Below are 26,110 nucleotides of genomic sequence, written 5' to 3'. Positions count from 1 at the left end.
AATCTACATTTTGGGAATGTATCTTTCTATCAATTTATTTTTAACTAATTTTATTATGCCTGCTATTCAAGCAACATGTTGATAGAATGTTTGGTACTTAAATTTCTCATAGCTTACTTTCCTATATGTGTAATATATTTACCTATCTGCTTGTTAGCAGGCAGATAGACATATTGTATTTCCAACAGAAATATGACTTACTTTTCTAGTTTAAATCCTACACGGAAAAATATTGTTTTTTATTATGCTTTTAAATAGGTTGAAGAAACTTGAAGAAGAGTCAGAAATACTTGCCTCAAAGCTCCAAAATAAATCTGTTGAACTGGGTAAGATTTGCTGAAAAAGGAATGAATTTTTTTGCAAGAGCTGGTTACAGGTAAAAATATCAGTATTAGTTCTTTGAGAAGGTTGGTATTATCTGTATAATACCCACTCCAGTGTCTTGTATTTTGATTCATAGTGTAGTGTGTATATGATCAATGTGGAGAGATCCTCTGGACGTGTAATGTTGATGAGTGCCTGTCTTTTTTTAGACTGCTCTAAATTATACTGAGGATCAGTTCCAGGATTGAGGAAGTAGAAAGATGACAACATAAACTGCCTTTTCTCCCTTTTCCCAGATCCCTTGTGAAGCAGAGTTTGAACTGATCCGGAATGCTGGCCCTAAGATGTTCACTACTTTCATAGTCTTATAAATAATATATATAATTTTTTTTCATAATTGCCTTATGCAAAAATATTTCAGCCAAAAGGTATTTTGTGAACTGTTTGTCTTGAATATTAGCAATCATTATTTGTGGTATGTGATTGGTGTCTAAAAAACAGTACTATGGAATTTACTTCCTGATTGAATAGCTGCAACTTTTATTAAACAGGAGGAGGGAAATCAGTGAGATTTCAGGATAGCCATGTAAATACTTGCGGTCCAAATGTTTGTGCAAGCAGACATTTGCATATGTATTCTAAAACTAGCTTTCTCTGTACATTCTTGCAAACAACAATTCACTTATAGATGTGTTTGTGGAAAACCTAAGAAGGGTTGTGAAGACCATTGAAGTGAATGATTTAATTTTTATTGAAATATATGTTCACGAATCCTTCTTTGAAATATTTGTCCAGCTCAGCTTTCAATTAGGTCATGTTACCAATATATAATTTAGAGCAGAATATAGCTTTGAGTCAAGATTTCTGGATTTGGGCCAATGTCTTTTTTAACTCCATAGAAAAATATGTTCAGTGGTAAAATATAAATTAATTTTCATTCATGACTTGAAACTAAAAATAAAAAGGCAATATGTTTGGCCCTGATTCAGCAAGATACTTCAGTATATTTTGTAATTTTGAGCACATGCAGTGCCAATGAAGTCAATAAAGCTACTAATTAGTACAAAATTAAGTACTTTATTGAATTAGGGCCTAAAAGGCTTTTGAGGGGGCAAACAATGTTGATAATATATTAATATAGAGAATTGTATCCATTTTGTATTATATCTTTACATTGTATTTGCTGTAGAAGAGATGTCCAAACTAAAAAGTGACAAAGAAATACAACTTGAAGATCTGACAGAAGCCTTGGTAAATATAAATTGTCCTAGATGTTAATAGTCTAAAGACATTTATTTTTCATTTGGGGTCCAGCGTCCCTTCTAGAGGCTTCCTGGGGACCCATATCAACCATCTCCAATCTATTCAAAAGCTGCCACTAAACTTAACTTTCTAACCGATCATTTAGTCCAGTGGTTCTTAAACTAGGGGTGCCGCTTGTTCAGGGAAAGCCCCTGGCGGGCCGGGCCAGTTTGTTTACCTGCCGCGTCCGCAGGTTTGGCCGATCACGGCTCCCACTGGCCGCGGTTCGCCGCTCCAGGCCAATGGGGGCTGCAGGAAGGGCGGCCAGCACATCCCTTGGCCCGCGCCATTTCCCGCAGCCCCCATTGGCCTGGAGCGGCGAACCGCAGCCAGTGGGAGCCGTGATCGGCCAAACCTGCGGATGCGGCAGGTAAACAAACCGGCCCGGCCCGCCAGGGGCTTTCCCTGAACAAGCGGCGCCCCTAGTTTGAGAACCACTGATTTAGACTATTTCACTCATCTCTTTTGAAGTCTCTGAATACTACTTCTGGTTCTCCTTTGCCTGGGCCTTCCTCGACTCCACCACAGCCTACGTCTTGGACTTCATCTCTTATGTTTGTTTCCTGTGTATGGCTATGAAATGAGCCTTGATGCCCTATTCATTTTCTTCTGCACTTCCATCCTTTCGCATGCCATCTCCTATGGATGGGATGACCTTGCCTTGGTATGCCAAGCATTCACCCTGTCTTCATTCAGATACCTTTCTAAATACTAATTTCTTCCATGATGTCTGCAAACTCCTACCCCTGTTGAACTCCTCTGACATTACATTTGAGGCTGAAGTGTGAAATGAGTTCCAATAATAATTAAAAAAATATTTTTAATGCCACCTTCTGGGATTCCCAGTGTGGTCTGTTTTTTCTGTAACTTTTAGTTTGTAAAACTAGAATGTAAGCTCTTTTAGAGCGACTGTCTATTTTGGTGTTCAGTATGGATTGTTAAACTTCTAACTTCACACAAAGTGCTATAGATTTTTGAGAATGTTATGTTTAACAAAGAGCATGTCTACATTTTGAGCTGGAAAGTATAAATTTCAACTCGAGGTATACTCATGCTTTTTCTAATCAAGCTAATGTGATACAAATAGAGTGTAGCTGCAGTGGCATGAGCAGCAGGTGGCGCTAGCCACTCCAACTACTTACCTTTCCAAGAGGCCAGCTATATATTCAAGGCAACTAGCTGCTTGCACTGTCATGGCTGCCTTCTATTTTTAGCATGTTAGCATGATCATAGCTAAAGTGTATATGTCTCCTCAAGCTGGAATTTACACCTTCCAGCTTGAAGCATAGACAGTCTTTCATCAAAGCGCTCACACTAGGGTATCCTGTATACTTTTCCCATTTTTACAGACATGTTGTGGGGTTGCGGGAAGTGGCGTGAGCCTTTTGTGGATGTTTACAGACACTTTTGAATTTCCCATTGGAAATACTTCAATGGAATTGCATTTTCTCCCTACGAGGCATTATTTTTTCCTGTATGTCAGGCATAACAAGGAATTGCAGTTCTATCAATCTTTTCCCCAGTGAATCATCATGGACGGGAATGACACATACTAGGTATTTCCCTTTAGGGAAGTACCTTCAGGAATTAGTGCTGACCCTCTAACAGAGTGTGTCTGTTCGGCAGCACCCCTTGCCTGCCCAGGGTAGCTCTGTAGTACTTTGCCTCCGTTTCCCTCTTCTTCAGAGCCTCTTTAAACTCTACATACGCAAGTTGGTGCTGGAGATGTGGCTTGGCCCTCTGATCAAGTCACAAACAACACCTTCTGGGGTAGCAAAAGTCCTACTAAAAGTCCATACAAACAAAAATGTTGTTTTCTGCCCTTCATGGGTTTCTCTTCAGCGTATTTTCTGAACACTCTTCTCTGCTGCTTTCTGGGCTACTTTTGCGTCTCTCTGGTACAGAGCACTGTTCCCCAGGTTGGTTCCCCTGGAGTACCTGGCCTCTTGCCTTGCCAGCCAGCCCTCAGCTCTTTTCTAAGGCCCATGTGTCCATTAAGTGTCAGCCAATTCTCTTATTATCATCCCCTCAGGCTGGGAAGGAGCTAATTAATTAGGGCATTGGTGGAGCTGGCCCCATCCCTTCTTACAAGGGGCCAGTCACCCTGTGACACTGCCAATATGAATTCCTTAAATCCAGTAGAGTCTTATACTGGTGCCTATGACTGTATTATCTGAGTACTCTTCACTTTTATTAGATTGGCATAGTATGGTTCATAGTGGATTTCATGGTCCCCTTTGCGTTCCGTCATCTGTGGGGTTTACCCAGGCATGGGATAGGAGGCACTTCTAGCATTGACATTGAGTGGGGCAGGATGGGGGAGAGGGAGTAGTATGTATTCTTTGTTGTATAAAAATATGACTGAAAATAACCCATATTTAATAAATCTTCTCAGCTTACTGTAAGATACATGTTAAAACATTTTCCTTTACTGTTTAGGAGAGGTCAGTAAAACTTCAAAAAGATTTGGAGCAGCAGTTAGTGTGTGAACAATCAGAAAAAACGATATTAATAAAAGAGAGAGAAATTAGGGACTCTGACCACTTAGAGTTTAAGGTTAGACCATGTGGTTTTTCTTGTTAATTGTACTTAAAATTTCATTTTATTTGTTACCTCTTGAACTAGCTATTTCAAAAGTTATAGATTTTTTTGTTTATAGATTTCCCCCACCACCACCCAAGGGAAGATGCTTTTCTTTGAGAATCGCCAGTACATAAGATTCCCATTTATAGTGATGCACACGCCCAGCTTGCAGAGGTTGGCAAACTATAGATAGCAGTGCCTGTTGGGGCAGTGCAAGTGCCCCTTTATAGACAAAACCTTCAAGGGTCTGAAGCTATACAAAGGATTCAGGGACCTAGTTGCCACAGTTCCCTCACTGGAGTTGTATCCCACATCATTCGATCAGGTGGGGAGCGTTCTTCCCCTTAGAACAGGCCGAGGGGCCAACTAGGGTGACGAGGCTTCCCAATACTATCAGGACCGTCCCAATATTAGGAGTTTTGTCTTTTATATGCACACACACACACCAAGCCCTCCCAAAGTGCCCTGATTTGTCACACTTGCTACCTGGTCACCCTAGGGCCAACTCCAGGCCCTGTGAATCCTAGATTCGGGCAGCACTGACTCCCTGTTACAGATCTGGTTAAGCTTCCCGTGCTAGGCACTTGACACACTGCAGTGAGGGGATGTAAATGCTGAACCCCACGTGCCCTTAGCTTGCTGGGGCTGGGTGGTGGTTAGCATTGTCCCTGGCTTTGGGCCTTTAGGCATACACTCCAAGTGCAGATCTTGTGTCTGACAACTCTTGGCAGTGGGGATGCTATGGTCCAAATGCATATCTCCTGAAACTAGGATAGTTTCAACGGGTAGTGATCAATGGCTCCATGTCTAGTTGGCAGCCGGTATCAAGTGGAGTGCCCCAAGGGTCGGTCCTGGGGCCGGTTTTGTTCAATATCTTCATAAATGATCTGGAGGATGGTGTGGATTGCACTCTCAGCAAATTTGCGGATGATACTAAACTGGGAGGAGTGGTAGATACGCTGGAAGGGAGGGATAGGATACAGAAGGACCTAGACAAATTGGAGGATTGGGCCAAAAGAAATCTGATGAGGTTCAATAAGGATAAGTGTAGGGTCCTGCACTTAGGACGGAAGAACCCAATGCACCGCTACAGACTAGGGACCGAATGGCTAGGCAGCAGTTCTGCGGAAAAGGACCTAGGGGTGACAGTGGACGAGAAGCTGGATATGAGTCAGCAGTGTGCCCTTGTTGCCAAGAAGGCCAATGGCATTTTGGGATGTATAAGTAGGGGCATAGCGAGCAGATCGAGGGACGTGATCGTTCCCCTTTATTCAACATTGGTGAGGCCTCATCTGGAATACTGTGTCCAGTTTTGGGCCCCACACTACAAGAAGGATGTGGATAAATTGGAGAGAGTCCAGCGAAGAGCAACAAAAATGATTAGGGGTCTAGAACACATGACTTATGAGGAGAGGCTGAGGGAGCTGGGATTGTTTAGCCTGCAGCAGAGAAGAATGAGGGGGGATTTGATAGCTGCTTTCAACTACCTGAAAGGGGGTTCCAAAGAGGATGGCTCTAGACTGTTCTCAATGGTAGCAGATGACAGAACGAGGAGTAATGGTCTCAAGTTGCAGTGGGGGAGGTTTAGGTTGGATATTAGGAAAAACTTTTTCACTAAGAGGGTGGTGAAACACTGGAATGCGTTACCTAGGGAGGTGGTAGAATCTCCTTCCTTAGAGGTTTTTAAGGTCAGGCTTGACAAAGCCCTGGCTGGGATGATTTAACTGGGAATTGGTCCTGCTTCGAGCAGGGGGTTGGACTAGATGACCTTCAGGGGTCCCTTCCAACCCTGATATTCTATGATTCTATGATTCTAGTGCCATCTCCTGCAAGCTTCCCGAGCAGCTCTTGTTTGTTTCCTAGAATCCTATTGAATGTGTTAGCCTTCTGTGTTTAACCCTTCAGGGACATGTGATAGTGAAAGCCATCAAACAGATTTTTTACAGGATTCTACAACATTTACTCTTTACGTAACAGCATATGAGAGAGAGGCAGATTTAGATGAAATAATAAACACACGAATTTGTGTTTTCCTTGCCTCAATTTTGTTACCACTTTGAAGATTTTTTTGGGCTTGGGCAGATTCCTCTGGGGTGTCTGGGATCCTTCTGTCACTACAGAGCCTTTCTAGGTCAGCTAACTTTCTCTGATCTTGGCTGGTTCCACAGTTAAACTGGACCCTCCCAGCTCCTCCCTCCCCTCCCCCGGTGAAGGCAAGTCGATTTCTTCCTCATTGCTGTCAAAGTTTCCTGTTTGTCTCGGTGAGCCTGTCACTCATGTTATACGGGCCACCAACAATCCTTTGCTACTGGGGATTTTCCACTCCCCATCTCTTGAGAGGAGATGTAGGGACTAGCTTTTCCCAGCCTCTGCCAACCTGTTGGCCCAAGGTGTTTCCACCTTAATAGGCAACAGTTTTAGGTTTAATGAATGACTATTGCTCCTGGTCTGGCAGAAAATGGTGGATGCCACATCCACAATCCGTGATACAACAGTTTCATAAGAACAACTTTATAATATCAACTAGAATTAATAAATCTACATCGACAAATTCCCCAAATCATTAATGCAGTCTAACTTGGTTGCAATGTATATGTATTTATTATACAATGTTACTTATGGTCCTACACTTGGTTGTGTAATTAGAAATTATATTTAAAAATATGCCCATGTATGCCAGGGCTGAATTTAGCCAATTAAGCTTATTCTTTATATGTGCAAGCCCTATTTTTGTAAATTTTGAGCTCAATGTTCTTAAACAGGAACAAGTTCAAGGACTTTTATCTGAAAAGAAACATCTTGAGATCACTATTGTGAAACTACAAGAGAGAGAAAAAGAGATGAAGGATAGTCTTCAAATCAGAGAGGTCTGTAGAAAGGGTGACTTTTTTCTCAGAAATATCTTATTGATATAATGCGCTCGAATATCCTGATTAGTGACTTACAGAAATTATTGTGCATGCAATGATATTAATAACAGGTTTAAAATAAAAATAAGGAAGTACTTCTTCACACAATGCACAGTCAACCTCTGGAACTCATTGCTAGTGGATTTTGTGAAGGTCAAAAGTATAATCAGGTTAAAAAAAGAATTAGATAAGTTCGTGGAGGATAGGTCCATCAGTGGCTATCAGCCAAAATGGTCAGAGATGCAATGCCATGTTCCAGGTGTTGCTAAATCTTTCTCTGACTGCTAGAAGCTGGGACTGGATGACGGAATGGATTATTCCATAATTACCCTGCTTTGTTAATTTCTTCTGAAGCATCTGGCACTGGCCAATGTCGGAAGACAGGATACTGGGCTAGATAGACCATTGGTCTGACCCAGTATCACCATTTAAATGTTTTTATGAGTTTTTACATTACATATATTACATTTAAAAATCCAGGAGAAGATATGTCCTGTTAGGCACTAAGGAGGCTCTCCTCTGCAAGTGCCCTGGCAACCCGGCACACTTCTGATTCCAGCAGGGAGAAGAGTTGGAAGAAAGTTGACACTGGCACCGATGGGTACTCCAGTACTGCAAAAGAACAGTTACTCACCTTCTCATAACTGTTGTTCTTTGAGATGTGTTGTTCATGTCAGGGTCTTAATTAGCGGTAAGGCGATATGGGAAGGGCCTGAAGGGGGCAGGATGTCTGCCATAGAGTCTGCATCTTCTGTAACTTCTTCCGCCTTAATGCCCAGACCCTGTGCGACCTGGCAGAGCAGTTGCTGCAACACCCTGGAGTCTTCCAGGGCTGAGGCGATGGTAGCGCCTGCGAGTGCTTCTTCTGGGGAAGATGAGGAGGAGGTCACTAAGGGAGGTGGTTGTTCCCTTCCATCCCTGCATGAGGGATCTTGTGAGCCAGTGGGGATTGATAGTCTGGTCTTGGTGCCGAGAAGAGCACCAGCGTTGACATCGCCCTCCCACCCCCACCCCGGTCAGTGCAGGAGGCACTGTCAAGTAGTGTGTCTGCACCATGGTGGTTGTCAACATCGGTGCAGGCAGTGTCGATGACGGCGTTGGTGCCTTAGTACGGGCTGGTGCTGTAGCCAGTGCCGCAGTCAGTGCCAAGGCCGCTGTTGGCGTCGTGACCTGAGCGCTGGCACCTCTGGAGCCCAGGGCACTGCCGAAGGGGCTGCCAATGTTGGTGCCGACGTCGGCAATGTTGATTCAGATGCTGGCATAGATGCCAGAGGTAGTTGCTCAGACACTGGACGTGGTGGGATAAAGGTAGCAGACATGACTGAAGTGGCACCTGAGCGAGAGCCTTGGCTCCAACCCTGAGCTTGTAGGAAAGCCCATGGAGTCCAGAAGGGCAACCGACCTGGGTTTTGCCATTGAGAGGCCCACTGTCGGGACCTCCTATGGTGCCTGGAGGATGACTTTCTGCTCCCACTATAGTCGGAGCGGTACGAGTCCCACTCCAACTTGGAAGCATCGGAATACGAGGACCGAGGCAGCGCTGCACCTCGAAGTGTCGGAAGTCTGGGGACTGACTTTGCTCCCTGGCATGCATTTTGCTCAGTCCTTGCAGGTCTTGAAACCCGGGAATCACGGCATGTCCCGGTGTGGCAAGAAATGGGGGGAAGCCTGCGGGAAAAAACCCTGTAACGGAACTTACAACTAATTAACTAGGTAACAAACTAAACTGATTAAACAAGAAGAATACAACGAGAGTCAAGCTGCTAAGCCATTTGCCGGAGCAAGAGCGAGGGAAGTTCCAGCTACCATCACTGGCGGTGAGAAGGAGGGGGTGGCAGGTCAACAGCACTCTATATTGGGCGCCATGAAGGTGTAACTCCTGGGGCGCCCAGGCTGACCCTACGGCAGCTGCTAAGGGAAAAATCTTCTGGCTACTGTGCACGTGCACATGCACACACCTGTTTGGAATCCACATGAACAAGCACTCGAAGAAGAACATCAGTGCTGACCTCCTTGGCACTGACACTGGAAGAGAGAGACCCAGGACACTTTGAATCCAGCACAGAGCGCTTGAAGCTGCATTTGCCTCAGTGAACATCATGGGTTCCCTGGAAGGAGGACTCTAAGTTCAAAGACCTACTACTGAGGCGTTCCAGTTCTAGAGACAGTGGCAGGGCACCAATATCAAAGAAAGCCAGAGAGACTTTGGCCCCTATATCTATTTTGGCACCAAGATACCTTCAAGCCCCGACCATGACACTGACTAAGAAATCATTTCAGGCACCAAGGTTTGATGGTTTCACTTTCACTGTGCCTCCCAACATTGACTCAAGCACCAATCTTGGTACCAGCACCATCCTTGCTGGACCTACACCTGATGGCACCACCATTCCTGAAGAAGGTTTTCTCCTTTTTCTCTCCTAGCTTCTACAGCAACTCCTCGTCAGAGAATGTGGAATGATACCCTAGGAGATACCCAAAGGACAATCAGTATCTGGCCCTCTGCAAGATGGTAATGAATGGACCACCCACAACCTAGACAGTATCAATATGAGATGCCACCATGGCTGTATTGCCCATATTGGGGCCTGCCATCCCATCAGCCCTGGAGTCACTCCCTGTGGTAAAAGCTGCCATGAGGAGGAGATCTTGCTATCTGTTTGTCAATGATAGCGAGGGCTTCCTCACTGGAATTGAAAGAGCAGGAGGGAGAGCCAACAGGGCAGGCTAGGGAGACGCTGCAGTTTCCCTCAATGCCCAGGGAATTCTCTTCCTCACCTGATGAGGCTATCAATCTGGCCCTGGTGCCAACAGTGGATGCCTTTTGGGTATTCCAGGAACTCTTGTCTGAAGTTGCAGATGTTTGGGCTGTCAAAACAAATGTAATCCAAAAGCATAACTTATCCCTCCAAAACAGAAATACAACTCTTGTGGTAGAGGAGGCCATTTTGTAGTCAGAACTCTGAGTCAGGTTGGGTACCCACATCGTTCAGGCTCTGTTGGATCTGGATTGTGAACATGTCATTGGAGAACATCAGACTGTTATCAGTAATCTTGTTGACAAAGCTGGACATCTTGAGCCTGGTGGCAGAGAACTCATCGCCTGCTTTGAGATATTTGTCTTTGTGGGAGAGGGCATCTGTCTTTCCATTTCTTCTCACAAGGTGATAACTTACAACAGAGGCAAAGTAAGAAAAGAAGAGAGACCAGTGGATCTGGCAATGGTTAAAAAGTCTAGCAATCCATAGGTATTCCAAGTTCTTGTAGTCTGTCAGGACTTTGAGCAGGAACTGGGCTACTTCTAGAGGTGTCATCATTCCTTGAAAGCTGACTTAATAACCAATAGCCCCTTATCCCAAATATCATTTTTTTCCCACCAGGGTTAGCTTCTGAGAATAAAAGGTACAGGGGTGGAGTTGGTTGCAGCTGCCCACGTATTGAGATAGTATTGCATCTGTGGCAAAATTTGAGGCATCAGCCTCAATCATAAATGGTTTGTAGGATCTGCATGAATCAGTGCTGAGGTGAATGCCGATTTCAGTTGATCAAAAGCCAACTGAGCTTCTATGGACGAGGCAAACCAGGCCACTGTTCGTAGGATCACCGTTATGGGTGCAACCAATGTTAGAGAATCCTTTTAATAAATTGCCTGAAGAGATTGGTGAACCCCAGGAGTCATTGCATACATCCTTGGAAGTGGCCCACTCAGATATTGTTGCCACCTTATGGGGGTCCAGGGTGAGTCCCTCGCGTGAGACAATAAATCCCAACAATTCCATTATATCCTTATCAAACTCACGTTGCTCTTGATTAGCGTAGAGGTCTGGCAGAGTCTCTCCAAGACAATGCACACGGGATGAAAATGAAGATACTGACTTTCAGAGAAAATGAGGATGTCATCTAGAAAAATGATGACAAATTGTCCAGCTTGTCCCTGAAGATGTCATTAAAGAAATGCTGGAAGGTTGCTGGGAGTGTTGCACAATGCAAAACGGCATGATCAGATGCTTGACATGGCCAGCCCTGGTATGGAACGTAGTCTCCTTCCCAGATCCTTAACAGCTTGTAAGCTCTGCAGAAGTCCAACTTTGCAAAGACCTTGGCAGAACAGTCTTTCAAACAGCTCATTTATGAAAGGAGTACCAGTTTTCAGTATGATGTTGTTCAGAGCTTGTTAGTCCACACAGTTGGAAGATTCCTGACGTTATCTAAGTAGGACTCCCACTAGCATCAACCAAGCAAATGGGTAGCTGTTTGAGTGTCACCAAGAGGAGAATCCATGTGGCCAGTCTGTCAGAGAAGAAAGAATGGTTAGTTACCCTACAGTAACTGTTTCTTTGACATGTATTGTCCACAAGGATTCCATGACCTGCCCTTTCCAACTATTATGGATTCCTGTTTCTCTGGGATTCTGTATTGGTGATGGAATGGAGGGATGTGCGGGTGTGCTCTGCCCTCCTCTTTGTAGCACATCCCTTGCATATACATCCTAATAACATCTTATGTATTCCTCACTGAAGGCTCTATCCTGAATTCCTTGTATTCCCAAACTTCCATTGGGTTTGTGAGGAGTGCATATGCCCATCTATGCACTCAAACAAAACACTTACAACCTGGTTACTCAGGCTATGCACTAGGGAGAGGATTTGTCTTGTGTAGCTATATGAAATATTTTAATGCAAACATTTAATATCATAGTAGTCCATACAATGCTATATAAATGTAATCTGACTAACAGCTGTCCATAGATTGGTTTATGAAGTTTTGGGTTGTCTGTTTCTTTGCAGCAGTATTCAGAAACTATATATTATAAATGCATAAGCACTTGTGACATTTTTTTCTGCAGAAAGAAGTACGTGATTTGGAAGTACGGTTAACTGGTGCAGTTGAAAATGAACAAAATTGTTTAAAACAGATTACAGTACTGAATGCAGAGCTTGAAAAAGAGATGTATGACTTTATTTTTAATTACATTACCTTTAAAGTTGTTGCTCCTTTTAATGCATATTTAAATTCTGTGATTTGTTTTCTAATGAAAAATGTAAGGTTTATTTTGTTACATTGTACCCCTTTGCAATTACTGTGCATCTCTCACTTCACACTTGTCTCTGCTGTCTCTCCCTCTTATTGGTACCAGAGCACAAAGGGGGGAAGCGTTACGTATGAAAAGGGGTTGTCTTTAGGAAGAACCCTGGAAAACTGCTTAAGCTGTAACAAATGTCAAAAGTTTGTAAAAGAGAAATCAAGGTGCAATTGTTGCTGATACCTCAATTCCCTTCCCTTCTGCTCAGAGTATTTTTCAGTAATGTAAAAGTTGAATGGACTACCACCTTCCTCTTCTCTCCCCCCCCACAACACTGTTACTGTATTTATCTGTGCATTTTAAAATTAGACTAATACTAGTATTAGTATTTACAGCTGGAGACCCACTTTAGATAACCTGAGAGATTATTAGTATAATCACTAAACTGGGAGGAGAGGTAGATACGCTGGAGGGTAGGGATAGGATACAGAGGGACCTAGACAAATTAGAGGATTGGGCCAAAAGAAATCTGATGAGGTTCAACAAGGACAAGTGCAGAGTCCTGCACTTAGGACGCAAGAATCCCATACACCGCTACAGACTAGGGATCAAATGGCTAGACAGCAGTTCTGCAGAAAAGGACCTAGGGGTTACAGTGGATGAGACGCTGGATATGAGTCAACAGTGTGCCCTTGTTGCCAAGAAGGCCAATGGCATTTTGGGATGTATAAATAGGGGCATTGCCAGCAGATTGAGGGACGTGATCTTTCCTCTCTATTCGACATTGGTGAGGCCTCATCTGGAGTATTGTGTCCAGTTTTGGGCCCCACACTACAAGAAGGATGTGAAAAAAATTGGAAAGGGTCCAGTGGAGGCAACAAAAATGATTAGGGGACTGGAACACATGACTTATGAGGAGAGGCTGAGGGAACTGGGATTGTTTAGTCAGTGGAAGAGAAGAGTGAGGGGGGATTTGATAGCTGCTTTCAACTACCTGAAAGGGGGTTCCAAAGAGGATGGATCCAGACTGTTCTCAGTGGTAGCAGATGACAGAAGGAGGAGTAATGGTCTCAAGTTGCAGTGGGGGAGGTTTCGGTTGGATATTAGGAAAACCTTTTTCACTAGGAGGGTGGTGAAACACGGGAATGCGTTACCTAGGGAGGTGTTGGAATCTCCTTCCTTTGAGGTTTTTAAGATCAGGCTTGACAAAGCCCTGGCTGGGATGATTTAGTTGGGGATTGGTCCTGCTTTGAGCAGGGGGTTGGACTAGATGACCTCCTGAGGTCCCTTCCAACCCTGTTATTCTATTATTTGTATTATGGTTGAGGCCCCAGTCAGGATCAGAGCTCCACAAGCTGTGCAGTGTAGAAACATCTAGAAGAATCCATTGCCTGTCACAATGATTTTATAGCCTTATTTCGAATCATAGAAATGGAGGACTGGAAGGGACCTTCATAGGTCATCTAGTCCAGTCCACTACATTGAGGCAGGACTAAGTATTTTCTAGACCATCCCTGACAGGTGTTTGTCTAACCTGTTCTTAAAAAACCACCAATGACTGAGATTCCACAACATCCCTATATAATTTGTTCCAATGCTTAACTACCCTTACTATCAGGAAATTTTTCCTAATGTCTAACCTATCAAACAACCATTTATTTAAATATTTTTGGATGTTTTCTACATTTTCAAATATATTGATTTCACTTACAACACAGAATACAAAGTGTATAGTGCTCACTTTATATTTTTGATTACAAATATTTGCACTGTAAAAATAATAAATAGTATTTTTCAGTTCACCTCACACAAGCACTATAGTACAATCTCTTTATTATGAAAGTGAAACTTATAAATGTACATTTTTTTTGTTACATAACTGTACTCAAAAACAAAAACAATGTAAAACTTTAGAGCCTACAAGTCCACTTTGTCCTACTTCTTGTTCAGCCAATCGCTAAGACAAACAAGTTTGTTTACATTTATAGGAGATAATGGTGCTCCCTTCTTATTTACAATGTCACCAGAAAGTGAGAATGGGCGTTCACATGGCATTTTTGTAGTTGGCATTGCAAGGAATTTACGTGCCAGATATGCTAAGCATTTGTGTAATATTCCATGCTTTGGCCACCATTCCAGAGGACATGCTGCTGATGCTCATTAAAAAATAATGCATTAATTAAATTTGAGACTGAACTCCTTGTGGGAGTATTGTATGTCTTCTGCTCTGTTTAACCCACATTCTGCCATATATTTCATGTTATAACAGTCTGGTATGATGACTCAGCACATGTTCGTTTTAAGAAAACTTTCACTGCCGATTTGACAAAATGCAAAGGAGGTACCAATGTGAGATTTCTAAAGATAGAGATAGCTACAGCATTCGACCCAAGGTTTATGAATCTGAAGTACTTCCAAAATCTGAGAGGATGAGGTGTGGAGCATGCTTTCAGAAGTCATAGAAGAGCAACGCTCCAATGCGGAAACTACAGAACCTGAACCACCAAAAAAGAAAATCACCCTTCTGCTGGTGGTATCTGACTCAGATGATGTAAAGTGAACATGCAGCGGTCTGCACTGCTTTGGATCATTATTGAGCAGAGCCTATTACCAGCATGGATGCATGTTCTCTGGAATGGTGGTTGAAGCGTGATGGGACATACGAATCTTTAGCACATCTGGTACATAAATATCTTGCAGTGGTGGCTACAACAGTGCCATGCGAACATCTGTTCTCACTTTCAGGTGATATTTTAAACAAGAAGCGGGCAGGATTATCTCCTGTAAATGTAAACAAACTTGTTTGTCTGAGCAATTGGCTGAACAAGAAGTTGGGCTGAGTGGAAGTGTGGGCTCTAAAGTTTTACTGTTTTATTTTCGAATGCAGTTTTTTTTTGTACATAATTCTGCATTTGTAAGTTCAACTTTCATGATAGAGATTTCACTACAGTACTTGTATCAGGTGAATTGAAAATACTATTTTTTTACAATGTAAATATTTGCAATAAAAAATGTAAAGTGAGCACTGTACACTCTGTATTCTGTGTTACAATTGAAATCAGCATATTTGAAAATGTAGAAAACATTCAAATATATTTAAATAAACGGTTGCTTGATATCCCTACTGCAAATACATCCCCGAATGATGTTCGCTTTTTAAGACAAGATATATTAAGTGTATGTAACACATGGTGGGAGGAGGACAAAGATAACAGCAATAAAAACATATGGTTACATATTCTAGCTGTGTACATAATTTGGTAGTTCAAAGTCATTTTAAATGTACAGCTATGTCAGCATGCTAAGCAGTTAGTAGAATCAGGGCCTGAGGGCACACAGATTTGCATTCTGTACAGTCACTGAAAAATAATTGTACTCTTAGGCAAATCTGCCACCTCTTAATCCAGCCAGCGTGCAGGGATTTACATAACCAAAAACTAACTGTACAGTGGTGAGTCAGCAATGTTTCAGTTACCCTATGTTCAAGAAGCTTCGTCATGATCTGATTTGAAAGGGAATTTGAGAATACAAGTAAATTATTCCTCTTATCTCCCAATTATTTTTATAGGATACAGAATGAGGAACTAAATATGAATTGCAGTAAACTTTTATTAGAAAAAGAACAAATATCTCAAAAGAAAAGCGATACTGTCACTGAGCTCAAGAAACTACAAGAAGTTCATAAGGCAAGTTGAGAAGTAAACTTACCTTCTTTTGGAAGACACTTCTTACTCAAAATAAAATGTGATTAAAGCATATGGTATATCAAAATATGACACAGGACCATTTTCATGATGTTAGTTAATTTTGAAACACAATTTTTGCACTTTAAAATACAAATGGTGAAATTCACCCTTTGCAGAGGACTAGATAAAAGCATATGTACTTCTTTGTGCTATCTGTCACTGCACAGATTGAATTTCACTCAAAATAAATAATTGATTGTATGCATCTTTGTTTAGGATAACAGAAAGAAAGAAGAAAAGACTAAGAAGCTAATAGAAAACCTTGAAGAAACAAACGGCCAGCTAAGGGAAGGAAAAACAAAAATATAAGTAGCATATTCTTAGAAAGTCTTGATTCATTTATTTACCATTAGATTTTGGAGTTATCCTTTTTTAGATATATATGTTTACGCATTGGCTTCTATGACTTCAGATTAATATATTTGTTTTCAGGCTGTATGTTAATGTAATGGGTCTTACTCTCTCTCTGGTGATTTTTGGGGCACCCAGGACTGAGAGTCACCTTGTTACCCTCCTTCCTGACGAGGAGGAGGTAACAAAGGAGAGTCTTGCCTGTGATGACTGGGTGGCCTGTCAGCCATGCAAGCACCCTTCCTGCAGGCTCTGCCAGGTCCTTTTGGTTGTGTATGAATTCCTCTGGAGCATTTCGCTGTGATATCCAGTCCCTGACTCTGGTTACTCACAGAAATTCCAGATCCTCTGTCCCCAAAGGCAGAGCATACTCCAGTTTACCAGTTTTACCTTAAACCCTCCTCCTCCAGAAGATACAGCTTTGTAATAAAATTAAATAAGGTCTATTTAAGAAAGGATAGCAATTCTACTAGAAATAAGAGTATTGGAAACAGATGGTCACAACTAAATCATAAAACACTAACCTAGGTCTACACTTGTTAATATTTACTTTTCCAATCTAATAAAGTAGGTTTTCCCTGCCAAAGTTCAGTGCATTGCAGAGCTGGCTGGCTTCAAAGGAACACCGCTCCAATTTTTTTGTGAGATCAAGCACCCTCCTCAAGATGTCTCCTCAGTGAAAGAATACCAAGTGCCTTTCCCCTTCTGTGTTATACTGAAACAGTCTTTTGTCTTCATTCATTCATTCAGGGTGATTTCTGTCTTTTGTACCGTTCCTTTTTTTACCTCCAAGTGGTTTTGATTGTTTGTGATTGTGTCTGATGGTTTTCCATTGAAAGTCTTGGGATGAAGCAAGACTAGACTATTGAGCCTTGCATTACGTCACTGGCTAACCAAGACATGTTCACAATTCCGACCTCCTCAAATGAGCCATTGTGGAGACTTATCCTCTGGTGATGAACTTCTGCTTCAAGTCCAAAAAGCAGACTTTCCATATAGTTCCTTAAATATTACCCACACATTCATCTTGCAATGCTTATGAGTCTTGAGAAGTCATGAGCTTTCTGTAGATACCTTATGTGTTACTTTTTGATAAATATTCTGCAAGATGTGTGTTTAGTGTAGTGAGCTTGTCAGGTTTGAGGTGAGAATTGTTTGCAAAGAACAGGGGCCCCTTTGCCTCTGTGTCACATTCTCATTTACATTAAGACTGTTCTGCACTATTCTGGCAGTGTACAGAGCCATAAAATTACTATGACAATAATTTACTCCCACTTTATATTTGTTAGTTAGGTTCTTTTTTTGTAATTGTTGCACAGTTTATACCAAGAGCTATACTGCATCATTCATTTTCATCTAAGACGTTAGAAGTTTGGGTTTTCAGTTTTCTCAGAAAAACCCTTTAATTATAGAGGAAATTTAAAGAAAATAGCATATACAAAGTTATTAGTTAAATGTGGAAAAAATGAGATTATTATGGAGAAGAGGATTCTTATTAAATTTTACCATCTGAAGTGTTGTATATTTTGACAAGTCTCATTGTTAATCTGCCTTCCATAATATGGATTCAGATATTATGGAGATAGATGCATTAAAATAATGTAGATAGATAAACTTATTGTATGCATAGGACTTTCTAGGTCTGTGAAAAATACATACAGCTCAGAAGTGAAAGTCTGCGCCACTGCCCTGTACCTTTTAGGGACATCTTCAAAGACTGGCATAAAGCACCCTTAATATTAGCTATAAAGGAAGCTGCCTTTCTAGCTTCGAGCTAAGCTGTGATTTTTTAAAAATTTTTTAGCAGCAGTGAAAGAAATCTTCATTTTAAAATTAATTATTTACTAATACTTATTAATTTGGCATTTAGAAATGACTTGGAGTCTCTGAAGGAGAAGATGAAAAAGAAAGATGAAGAAGCTAAAACTAAACTGGATGAAAGTGAAGAAAATGTATGGGATATATACAGTGCTATATCTTATTATGAAAAAGCTATAGCAGTAAATGTCTGAGCCAAAAAAAGGTATCCTTAGGAAACAGATGATGGCGAGTAGGAAATAATAATTGTGTAGGAACAGGCTGGTTGTGATGCTTTCTATGAGTACCCAGGGTTGTGAGGCACCTACCTACCCCTTAGAGTGAGAAAGTACCTGCTGTGGATCAGCTCACTGACTGCACTGGCCTCTGACAATGCAAACACTACCTTCCAGGACTCCTCGGGCCTTGCACACCCTGTGCAGGTTAGTGATAGGAACACACCAATCCCCAAGTCCTCGGAATGTCCCTCTGGACTGCCCAGCCCCTGTTCCATGTTCACAGAACTCAGCTTTGCTACTCAAAAAGGAATAATACACACCAAATTACAGTTTTAATTCAGGATCACCAGACCACTTAATATACAGCACTTAGATATATTTATAGTGAAAACAAGAATAAGTTTATTATCAAACAGAGATTTAAATGATACAAAATCAGAATATTGGAAACCTATGTTTGCAGATAAAACAAAATCATAAAATGCATTCTAGAGCTTACACTTTGTCAGATGTTTGGCTGCATGCGTGTGTTCCTGCATGTTGCACTAGCTTTGTCCAGATAGCCAATACAGCAGGCTCTGATCGAACTGACCAATAAACACAAGACTTAGTTTAGTAGTGAAGGCACCCAGCCAGGTTTATTGCCAACAAAGCACAGTGCTAATGCCCTGGCTCAATGGTTACAGGTACACTAACACGTATGCCTGTGACAATGGATTTTCCAGTACCCCTTAGGCCAGACGAAGGGTAAAAACGAGGTATCCCAATGTTTATAGACTGAGACAAACAGCCTGGGGTAGACAACTTATCTATCACCTTACGTGTTTCATGACATGTTTGTTATCACCCTTGTACTTTTTCCTGATGTTTCAGACAGAACATCACTATTCATTACTTTTGTCAAACCATTTTATCATGTGCTTGGTTGGAGTGTTCTTGTACTGGCCTGCTGGAATGTGTTTACATATTCATTGTGTTTTAGCAATGGTAGCAATATTGGTGCCGAGATCGTGTACCGGACACTGACTTGCAGGCAAGCATATGCTTTTGACAGGGCCTAACTGTTGCTCATAGCATAACTTTTGCTGACGTTGGTTGAGACCTCAGGCCTTGCACTAGGCCCGTGCTTCAGGTTCTCTCTTTCTTAACTCACAGGACATTCCTCTGTCTCCTATAGGATAACTTACCCAAAGTCTTTCCCTAGCATTTTCAACCGGGACCTTTCAGAAGATCAAGCCTGCTGGTGCCTTGTCTTCACAGATTGAAGAATGCCGGAATTTCTCTGCATCACTAGCTGTACCGGACTATCCCTTTGATCTTCACCTCAAAACAGGGGTGTCCCCTAGCTGTTTGTCTTACTGTTCATTTCATTCTGAAGTCTCCACAAGCTCTTTGTTAGCATTTTACTAAGTATATCAAGAGACTTATATTGTAAGATCTGCAATACACAGTGATCCATCAGGGAAAAATGTCTCCCACTTCCTGTCTGTAGAAGTTTGTCTCAACGCCCTATACCTTTGAATGACCTGCCTTTAACTACAAGATCTAGATCTTGTAATTTTCATCATGCATAACACCTCCCATGTTTTCCATATGTATGTCTCTGAATGATTATAATGACCAATGTGACCCATGGGTGTCTGTGGGTTAGACGAGATTTTAATACTAGTATGTCTGGTGTGGAGGATTTTTATTTTCTTATGTTTTCTGGTGCATAGAAATATATCTTGGAGCATGCTAAACAGTGTCTTATGAAGTTTTACTGTGAAATTAAATTAGATAAAGACACCCAGAACAAGGGATATTTGCTTGCTTGTTCTGTAAGTATAAATAAATAGCAGAAGAAAACTAGCTGCATATTTTGGGGCAATTTGTGGTAAAATTTCTAATAATAGTTTAGCCAGATTTTAAAATAATGTATTTCAGACTAGAAACATTGAAAGTGAAATTTCAAGAAAGGAAAAGCAACTGAAGATGCTAGAAAATAAGGTATGAGAGTGTACTATTATACTATGAATTAGAGAGAACTTCAAAAATTCTTTTCCGTTATAAGCATTAGCTGCAGTATTTTATATACAATTTGTGAACAGAAAAGAGGTGATTATGGTTCCATATTACAAATTTTTGCTCTGCTCTAATTACAGCTTTTGATGTAGGACGACCAGACAACAAATGTGAAAAATCGGGATGGGGTGGGGGGTAATAGGAGCCTATATAAGAAAAAGACTCAAAAATCGGGACTATCCCTATAAAATTAGGACATTTGGTCACCCTGTTTTGTTGGGCTGTCCTACTACAGTTTTACTAGCTAGCAGTAGACTATCAAAACCATTACAGCTTTAGTGCTCTAAATCCTGATTCAGCAAAACACGTAAGCTTGTAATTTACGTCCCACTGAAATCGGTGGGTTTTATGCATGTGATTATAGTTAAACACATGCTTAAAAGTTGTACTAAATAGATACTTGAGCATGTGCTTAAGTGTTTTTACTGAGTTGGGGCCAAGAATAGTTCCAATGAGCATCAGTGAGGTTAATCACATTATTGAAGTTGAGTATGCTTAAGTGCCTTACTGAATTGGGACCTAAGCAAAGACAATTGCAATTGTTCTTAAAATATCAATCAAATAAATTAACAAATTCTAAAAATAATAATTTTGCAATGATTCATTGTTTGAAATCTCTCTGTTTTTAGTTTAACAATTTAAAGAAACAGATTGAAAATAAAACCAAATACAACGAAGAACTGCAGCAAGAGGTATGTAGAATTTTTTAAAGTTACAGGAACATGAAACACAAGAAATCCAACTGCATTTGTGTAGAGCAATACTGTTGTTCAGTCTCTGGTAGGATTTTAAATAGATGTGGAGTCTTTGCAAATGTCTATGAGATTACATAACTGGTTCCCTTTTCTATGATAGTCTTAATTCAGGTCAAATCTAAAGAAAGTTTGGTCTTTAAAATGGTTCTTTTTAATTGTAAAACTTGGTCTACTTTTGTGAAAAGTAATTGTAGAAAGAATATATTTATAATGAATTCTGATTATTTTGTATTTGATACACAGTGTTATCAGTATACTTCTAAATAAACACTTGAGTTATGTTAATTATCCATCAGGAAAAGCAGAAAAATAAAAATCTGAGCTCAGATTGTCCTCTCTTGTTAAAAGCCATGGGAGTGGATTTTTTGTGAGAAAATCTCATTGAAGGTTTTTTCACAGAGTTTTCCCCTATCTCACCCTACAAGGGGGCAGAGTTGTCTCCTTGTAGAAAAGCCATCCAGAAACTTGGGCCGTCTGCATGGAGCCTCTGTATCACTGCATCAGGTCTGGCCCTCTGGAGATTCCTTTGCAGTGCAGCCTGGGCCTGTATTAATTTTTTCATGGAAGTTCAACAAGCAGGAGGCAGAGATGTTCTGCATCCTGCTTTTTGCTCCTTTCTTCCACCCATGTTGCTCACATGAACCTTGAACCATGTGGAGAGTTTTCCACAGTGTCCACAAAGAGTAAAAAAAAGAGTTTTATTGAGGTACGTGAAAAGAAAAGGAGTACTTGTGACACCTTAGAGACTAACAAATTTATTTGAGCATAAGCTTTCGTGAGCTACAGCTCACTTCATCGGATGCATTCAGTGGAAAATACAGTGGGGAGATTTATATACACCGAGAACATGAAACAATGGGTGTTACCATACACACTGTAAAGAGAGTGATCACTTAAGGTGAGCTATTACCAGCTGGAGAGCGGGGCGGGGGTGGGGGAGGAAGCTTTTTGTAGTGATAATCAAGGTGGGCCATTTCCAGCAGTTTACAAGAACGTCTGAGGAACAATGGGGGGTGGGGGATAAACATGGGGAAATAGTTTTACTTTGTGTAATGACCATCCACTCCCAGTCTCTATTCAAGCCTAAGTTAATTGTATTCAGTTTGCAAATTCATTCCAATTCAGCAGTCTCTCGTTGGAGTCTGTTTTTGAAGTTTTTTTTGTTGAAGTATTGCCACTTTTAGGTCTGTAATCGAGTGACCAGAGAGATTTAAGTGTTCTCCAACTGGTTTTTGGTACTTGAGCTTTCCTTCCACAGGAAGGATTTTTCAATGCACAAATCTTAGGGGCCCTGATATGGGACATGGATTGTGGGGGGAAAAAAAAAAGTTTAAAGGAGAGGGTACCGTGATCAATCTTTAGTCCCAGTTCTGACTGTTGTGTGCTGGTGAGGCAGTACACAGTATGCAGAAAACTGCTGTAAATGGACAGCTGAAGATACCCCGCCTCAATTTGCCCTGTGTTTTATACTAATTTTAGCTACCGAAGCAGCAAAGCAATACTCCAGTGTGTTAATAAAATAATGTAAATGTTTAAATGCATACCTTTAGTCTTCATTTTGGTTTTAACAGAATAAAGTGTTGAAAAAAAATATTGCAGCAGAAAGCAAGCAATCCAGTATTTATGAAGAGAAGGTAGGTGTATACTAAATATTTCTTGTAAAAGTGAAAGACAAGTAGTTGAAGAGCATGAGTCTGTCCTTCAGTCCCATTGAAGTCAATGAGATTACTTCTGTGCTTAAAAATTAAGCAAGTTTAATTGTTTTGCTGGATTGGGGCCAAAATGTTCAGCATCTTGTTGTATCAAGCTATGATATATTGGAGACTGTCGGCTCCCCATTGAAATCAGTAAGGATTGAAGTTTCTCAGAATCTTACAGGAGATGCTCTGTACCTCACTGAATCAAACCTTTAATAAGAAATTTGTGAAATTGTATCCACTGTTTCTAGGACAAGATTTCAAGGGTAGTCAGACTTTCAGTGCTGCCAAGCACCCAAGCATGTATTATCTTTTTTGGATTAGTTAATACTTTTAATTAGAAGTTGGCCCACGTTGCGATATTCAGATGTAGCATTCCAATACTACAATGTCTGTGACCACATAAGGACCTTTACAGATAGATAAGCACATTTTTATTTAGATTTTAGTTTGGCTCATTGCAGAGATACAGGTCAGCAACAAAATTCAAATCCAAATAGGAGTTTGGGAGTTCAGAATCTCTCTTTACTTTTAATTCTGTCAGGTTCAGTTTTCCTGGAAAATATAAAGTTATTCGGGGCTTGCTTCTGTATCATTCAGATCAAGGAAGTTGTCCCATTGACTTGACTCGAGCAGGGTTAAACCACAAATGATTTGTTCATAAATGAGCATTTTATGTGCGCATTGTAGCTGGTCAGGTCAGCCAGACCTGTGGAGGAGCTCTGTGTAGCTCAAAGCTTGTCTCTTTCACCAGCAGAAGTTGGTCCAATAAAAGATGTTAACTCACCCACCTTACCTCTCTAATATCTGGGACCAACATGGCTACAACAACAATTTTAAAAATACAGTTACGTACTTTGACAGCAATATAACATTATTTAAATTACTAATATCCTTGTGCTTTACTAAAATGAACAAAATAATATAAATGGTTTTTCTCCTTCTGAACTTCTTTTCTCTAGCATCTACTGAAAGTAGCACAAGAAATTTCTCTAGCCTAATTATTCAAATGCATATTAACTGGTTATATGTAATTTTTGTGATAAGTTGTTTCTGCCATAATATGAGCTGTTGTTTAAATATTCTAAGTACTTAATTTTGAATAAACTAATTTTACTAGGGTGCACCCTTTTAATTCCTGTCCTGGTTTCACTGAAGTCAGTTCTCAGTCAAACATGCAAATTGTTGGCCTCTTCCAGGCATTTTGCCAGCAAAATCAGCAGTTTAAAAGAACGTTTGAACAAACACAGTTCCTTTCATAGAGATTACTATTAATAATAATAAAAACCTACTAAGACTAATGGGCCAGGAAAATTCCCTGTTCTTCAATCAATGGTATTCTAAATGGAAATTATAAAAAACCACAGGACTAGATCATTGACTGTGGCTGAAGAGTACGCAGTACTGCTCAGGATGGGGATTGCAAAGGTGGCATGGGAGTCAATGGAGACTCCTTGCAGAGCCCTGCTTTCCATAGCAAATCTTCCCCCCCAAGAACAGGAAGAGTACAGGAATGGAAGACTATTCTGTGGCTGCACAGCTCTGGGAGGAAGTCATAATGCCAGTGGATGAATTTCCAGGGAATAGCAAGCATGGTCTTATTTTCTTGTGAATTTTAGGACATCATGTACACTTGGGGGGGGGGCCCTCTCCTCTCAAGTAATCAGAAACTTCCCCCTCTTTAGGTGATGATGTCTTGGAGACAGTATTGGTTGAAACTCATTACGTTTCACTTTTCCTTTTTCATATGTTTTTCCATTGGAGGGGGTGATTTAATTGAAATTATTGTTGCTATTTTCCCACTAATTAGGAAAAAATGTGAAAGGCCATAGCTCAGATCCTTGTTTTAAAAAAAAAATTGACTTGAAGGTAAACTGTCCCAGTACAGAAGTTGGTCCAATAAAAGATATTACCTCACTCATCTTGTATCTCCAGTATAGGTTAGGTAATAACCGCTTAAATGAATCAACATATATTAAAATTTAATCCTGAATGGTTAATTGAAATGATTTTATCCTTTAAAAGATGAATAAATTACAACTAGAGCTCGAAAATGTAAGTAGGCAACATAAAGAAACAGTTGACAGCTACCAAAAAGAAATCGAGGCAAAAAACGTAACCGAAGAAAAACTTATTGAAAAGGTAAGAATTACTAAAATGTACTGTTTCTTTGGATTCATTTGAGTAATTTGATATTTACCCAATGTTTAATGTGCTTTGTAAAATTATTTAGAGCTGATCCTGAACTCCATTCACATGTTATAGTCCTGTGGACACCCATGGCCATATGGGGAAGCTGACTATATACAATTTATTACTTCTATGTGAAATCATGGATTGTATGTGTAACTCCAACACTCAATTTGAAGTCAGTCAGTCAAGGGCTGGGAGAAGTTACAGATCAAACAAATTAAGTCATTAATGTGAATGGATCCCATTCAAATGGGACCATTTTTTGGACAATGTGATGGCTGAAGCCTTGGAGAAACGGTTTTCTCTAACTTCTCTGCAAGTGGGTTTGAAAAGTGGAAAATCCCCAAAGAGCAAAACAAAGTACCAAGATGTTAGTGCTAGTTTTTAAAAACACAAAATCTGGGAGGGGAGGGTCAGACAGATGAAGAAGGCATGGTGCAGAGAGAGGAACAAAGACACATGGTTTTGGAAGGAGAGAGGACTTTTTTGACTTTGGGGGACCAGTCAAGGTCAAAGGAAACCGGCATGAGGAAAGAGAGAGAGACTCCATGATTTGGAGGAGAAACTATGGGCAGCGGGGGGGGGGGTGTCCCGGACACCCTAGAGGACTCTAACCAAATCCCAGAAAACACTGAGGAGGAAACTGAAACAGGTGAGGAAATTGAGACAGGGAATAGCATATAGATGTTTTATTTTGCACGATCTGAATTTCTTTTGCGCTAATATAAAAAGTAATTACTTTAGCAATACCTGTTGTAAAGCCTGTGTATGTTTGCTTCAACTATCATGAGTCCCTGAAGAGAAATTAAACCAGAGTGCCCACAAGGTTGGAGCTCTGAGAAGGTGTGAGAGTCAGATACTGGGGAGCCTAGGGAAGCCAGTGCCAGTTTTCAGGGCCTAGGAAGTTGGACCATGGAGTCTAAGCTTGCAGATGGGTTGTTTGCAGAGTATTTGTAGCCTGAAAGTGTGCCTAGAGATCCAGAGTAAGAGACAGGGAATGCATGGGCTTTGTTCAGATTCAGGAAGCATAAGAGCACATGGATGCAGTGTGGTGATCGAAACGCAGCACCTGGTGAATGTCTAGTAGGGGGAGTTTGACCAGTGCCATGAAAAAGTCAGTGGAACTG

General features: G+C 40.9%; 1 protein-coding gene across 1 annotated transcript in view; it reads left to right on the top strand.

The window, feature by feature from the left end:
* Positions 1-26,110, top strand: part of SYCP1 (synaptonemal complex protein 1) — a 74,003-nt gene that overhangs the window by 22,635 nt on the left and 25,258 nt on the right. Inside the window, exons 13-23 of the mRNA XM_078849817.1 lie at positions 259-326; positions 1,514-1,575; positions 6,972-7,076; positions 11,965-12,068; positions 15,710-15,827; positions 16,104-16,170; positions 18,105-18,190; positions 20,201-20,263; positions 20,968-21,030; positions 22,665-22,727; positions 24,816-24,932. Coding sequence (XP_078705943.1) covers positions 259-326; positions 1,514-1,575; positions 6,972-7,076; positions 11,965-12,068; positions 15,710-15,827; positions 16,104-16,170; positions 18,105-18,190; positions 20,201-20,263; positions 20,968-21,030; positions 22,665-22,727; positions 24,816-24,932 — 916 coding nt within the window. The remainder of the gene's footprint in view (positions 1-258; positions 327-1,513; positions 1,576-6,971; positions 7,077-11,964; positions 12,069-15,709; positions 15,828-16,103; positions 16,171-18,104; positions 18,191-20,200; positions 20,264-20,967; positions 21,031-22,664; positions 22,728-24,815; positions 24,933-26,110) is intronic.

The sequence above is a fragment of the Lepidochelys kempii genome, chromosome 21, assembly GCF_965140285.1.
Source record: "Lepidochelys kempii isolate rLepKem1 chromosome 21, rLepKem1.hap1, whole genome shotgun sequence".
NCBI lineage: Eukaryota > Metazoa > Chordata > Testudines > Cheloniidae > Lepidochelys > Lepidochelys kempii.
This window is presented reverse-complemented; position numbering and strand designations above follow the sequence as displayed.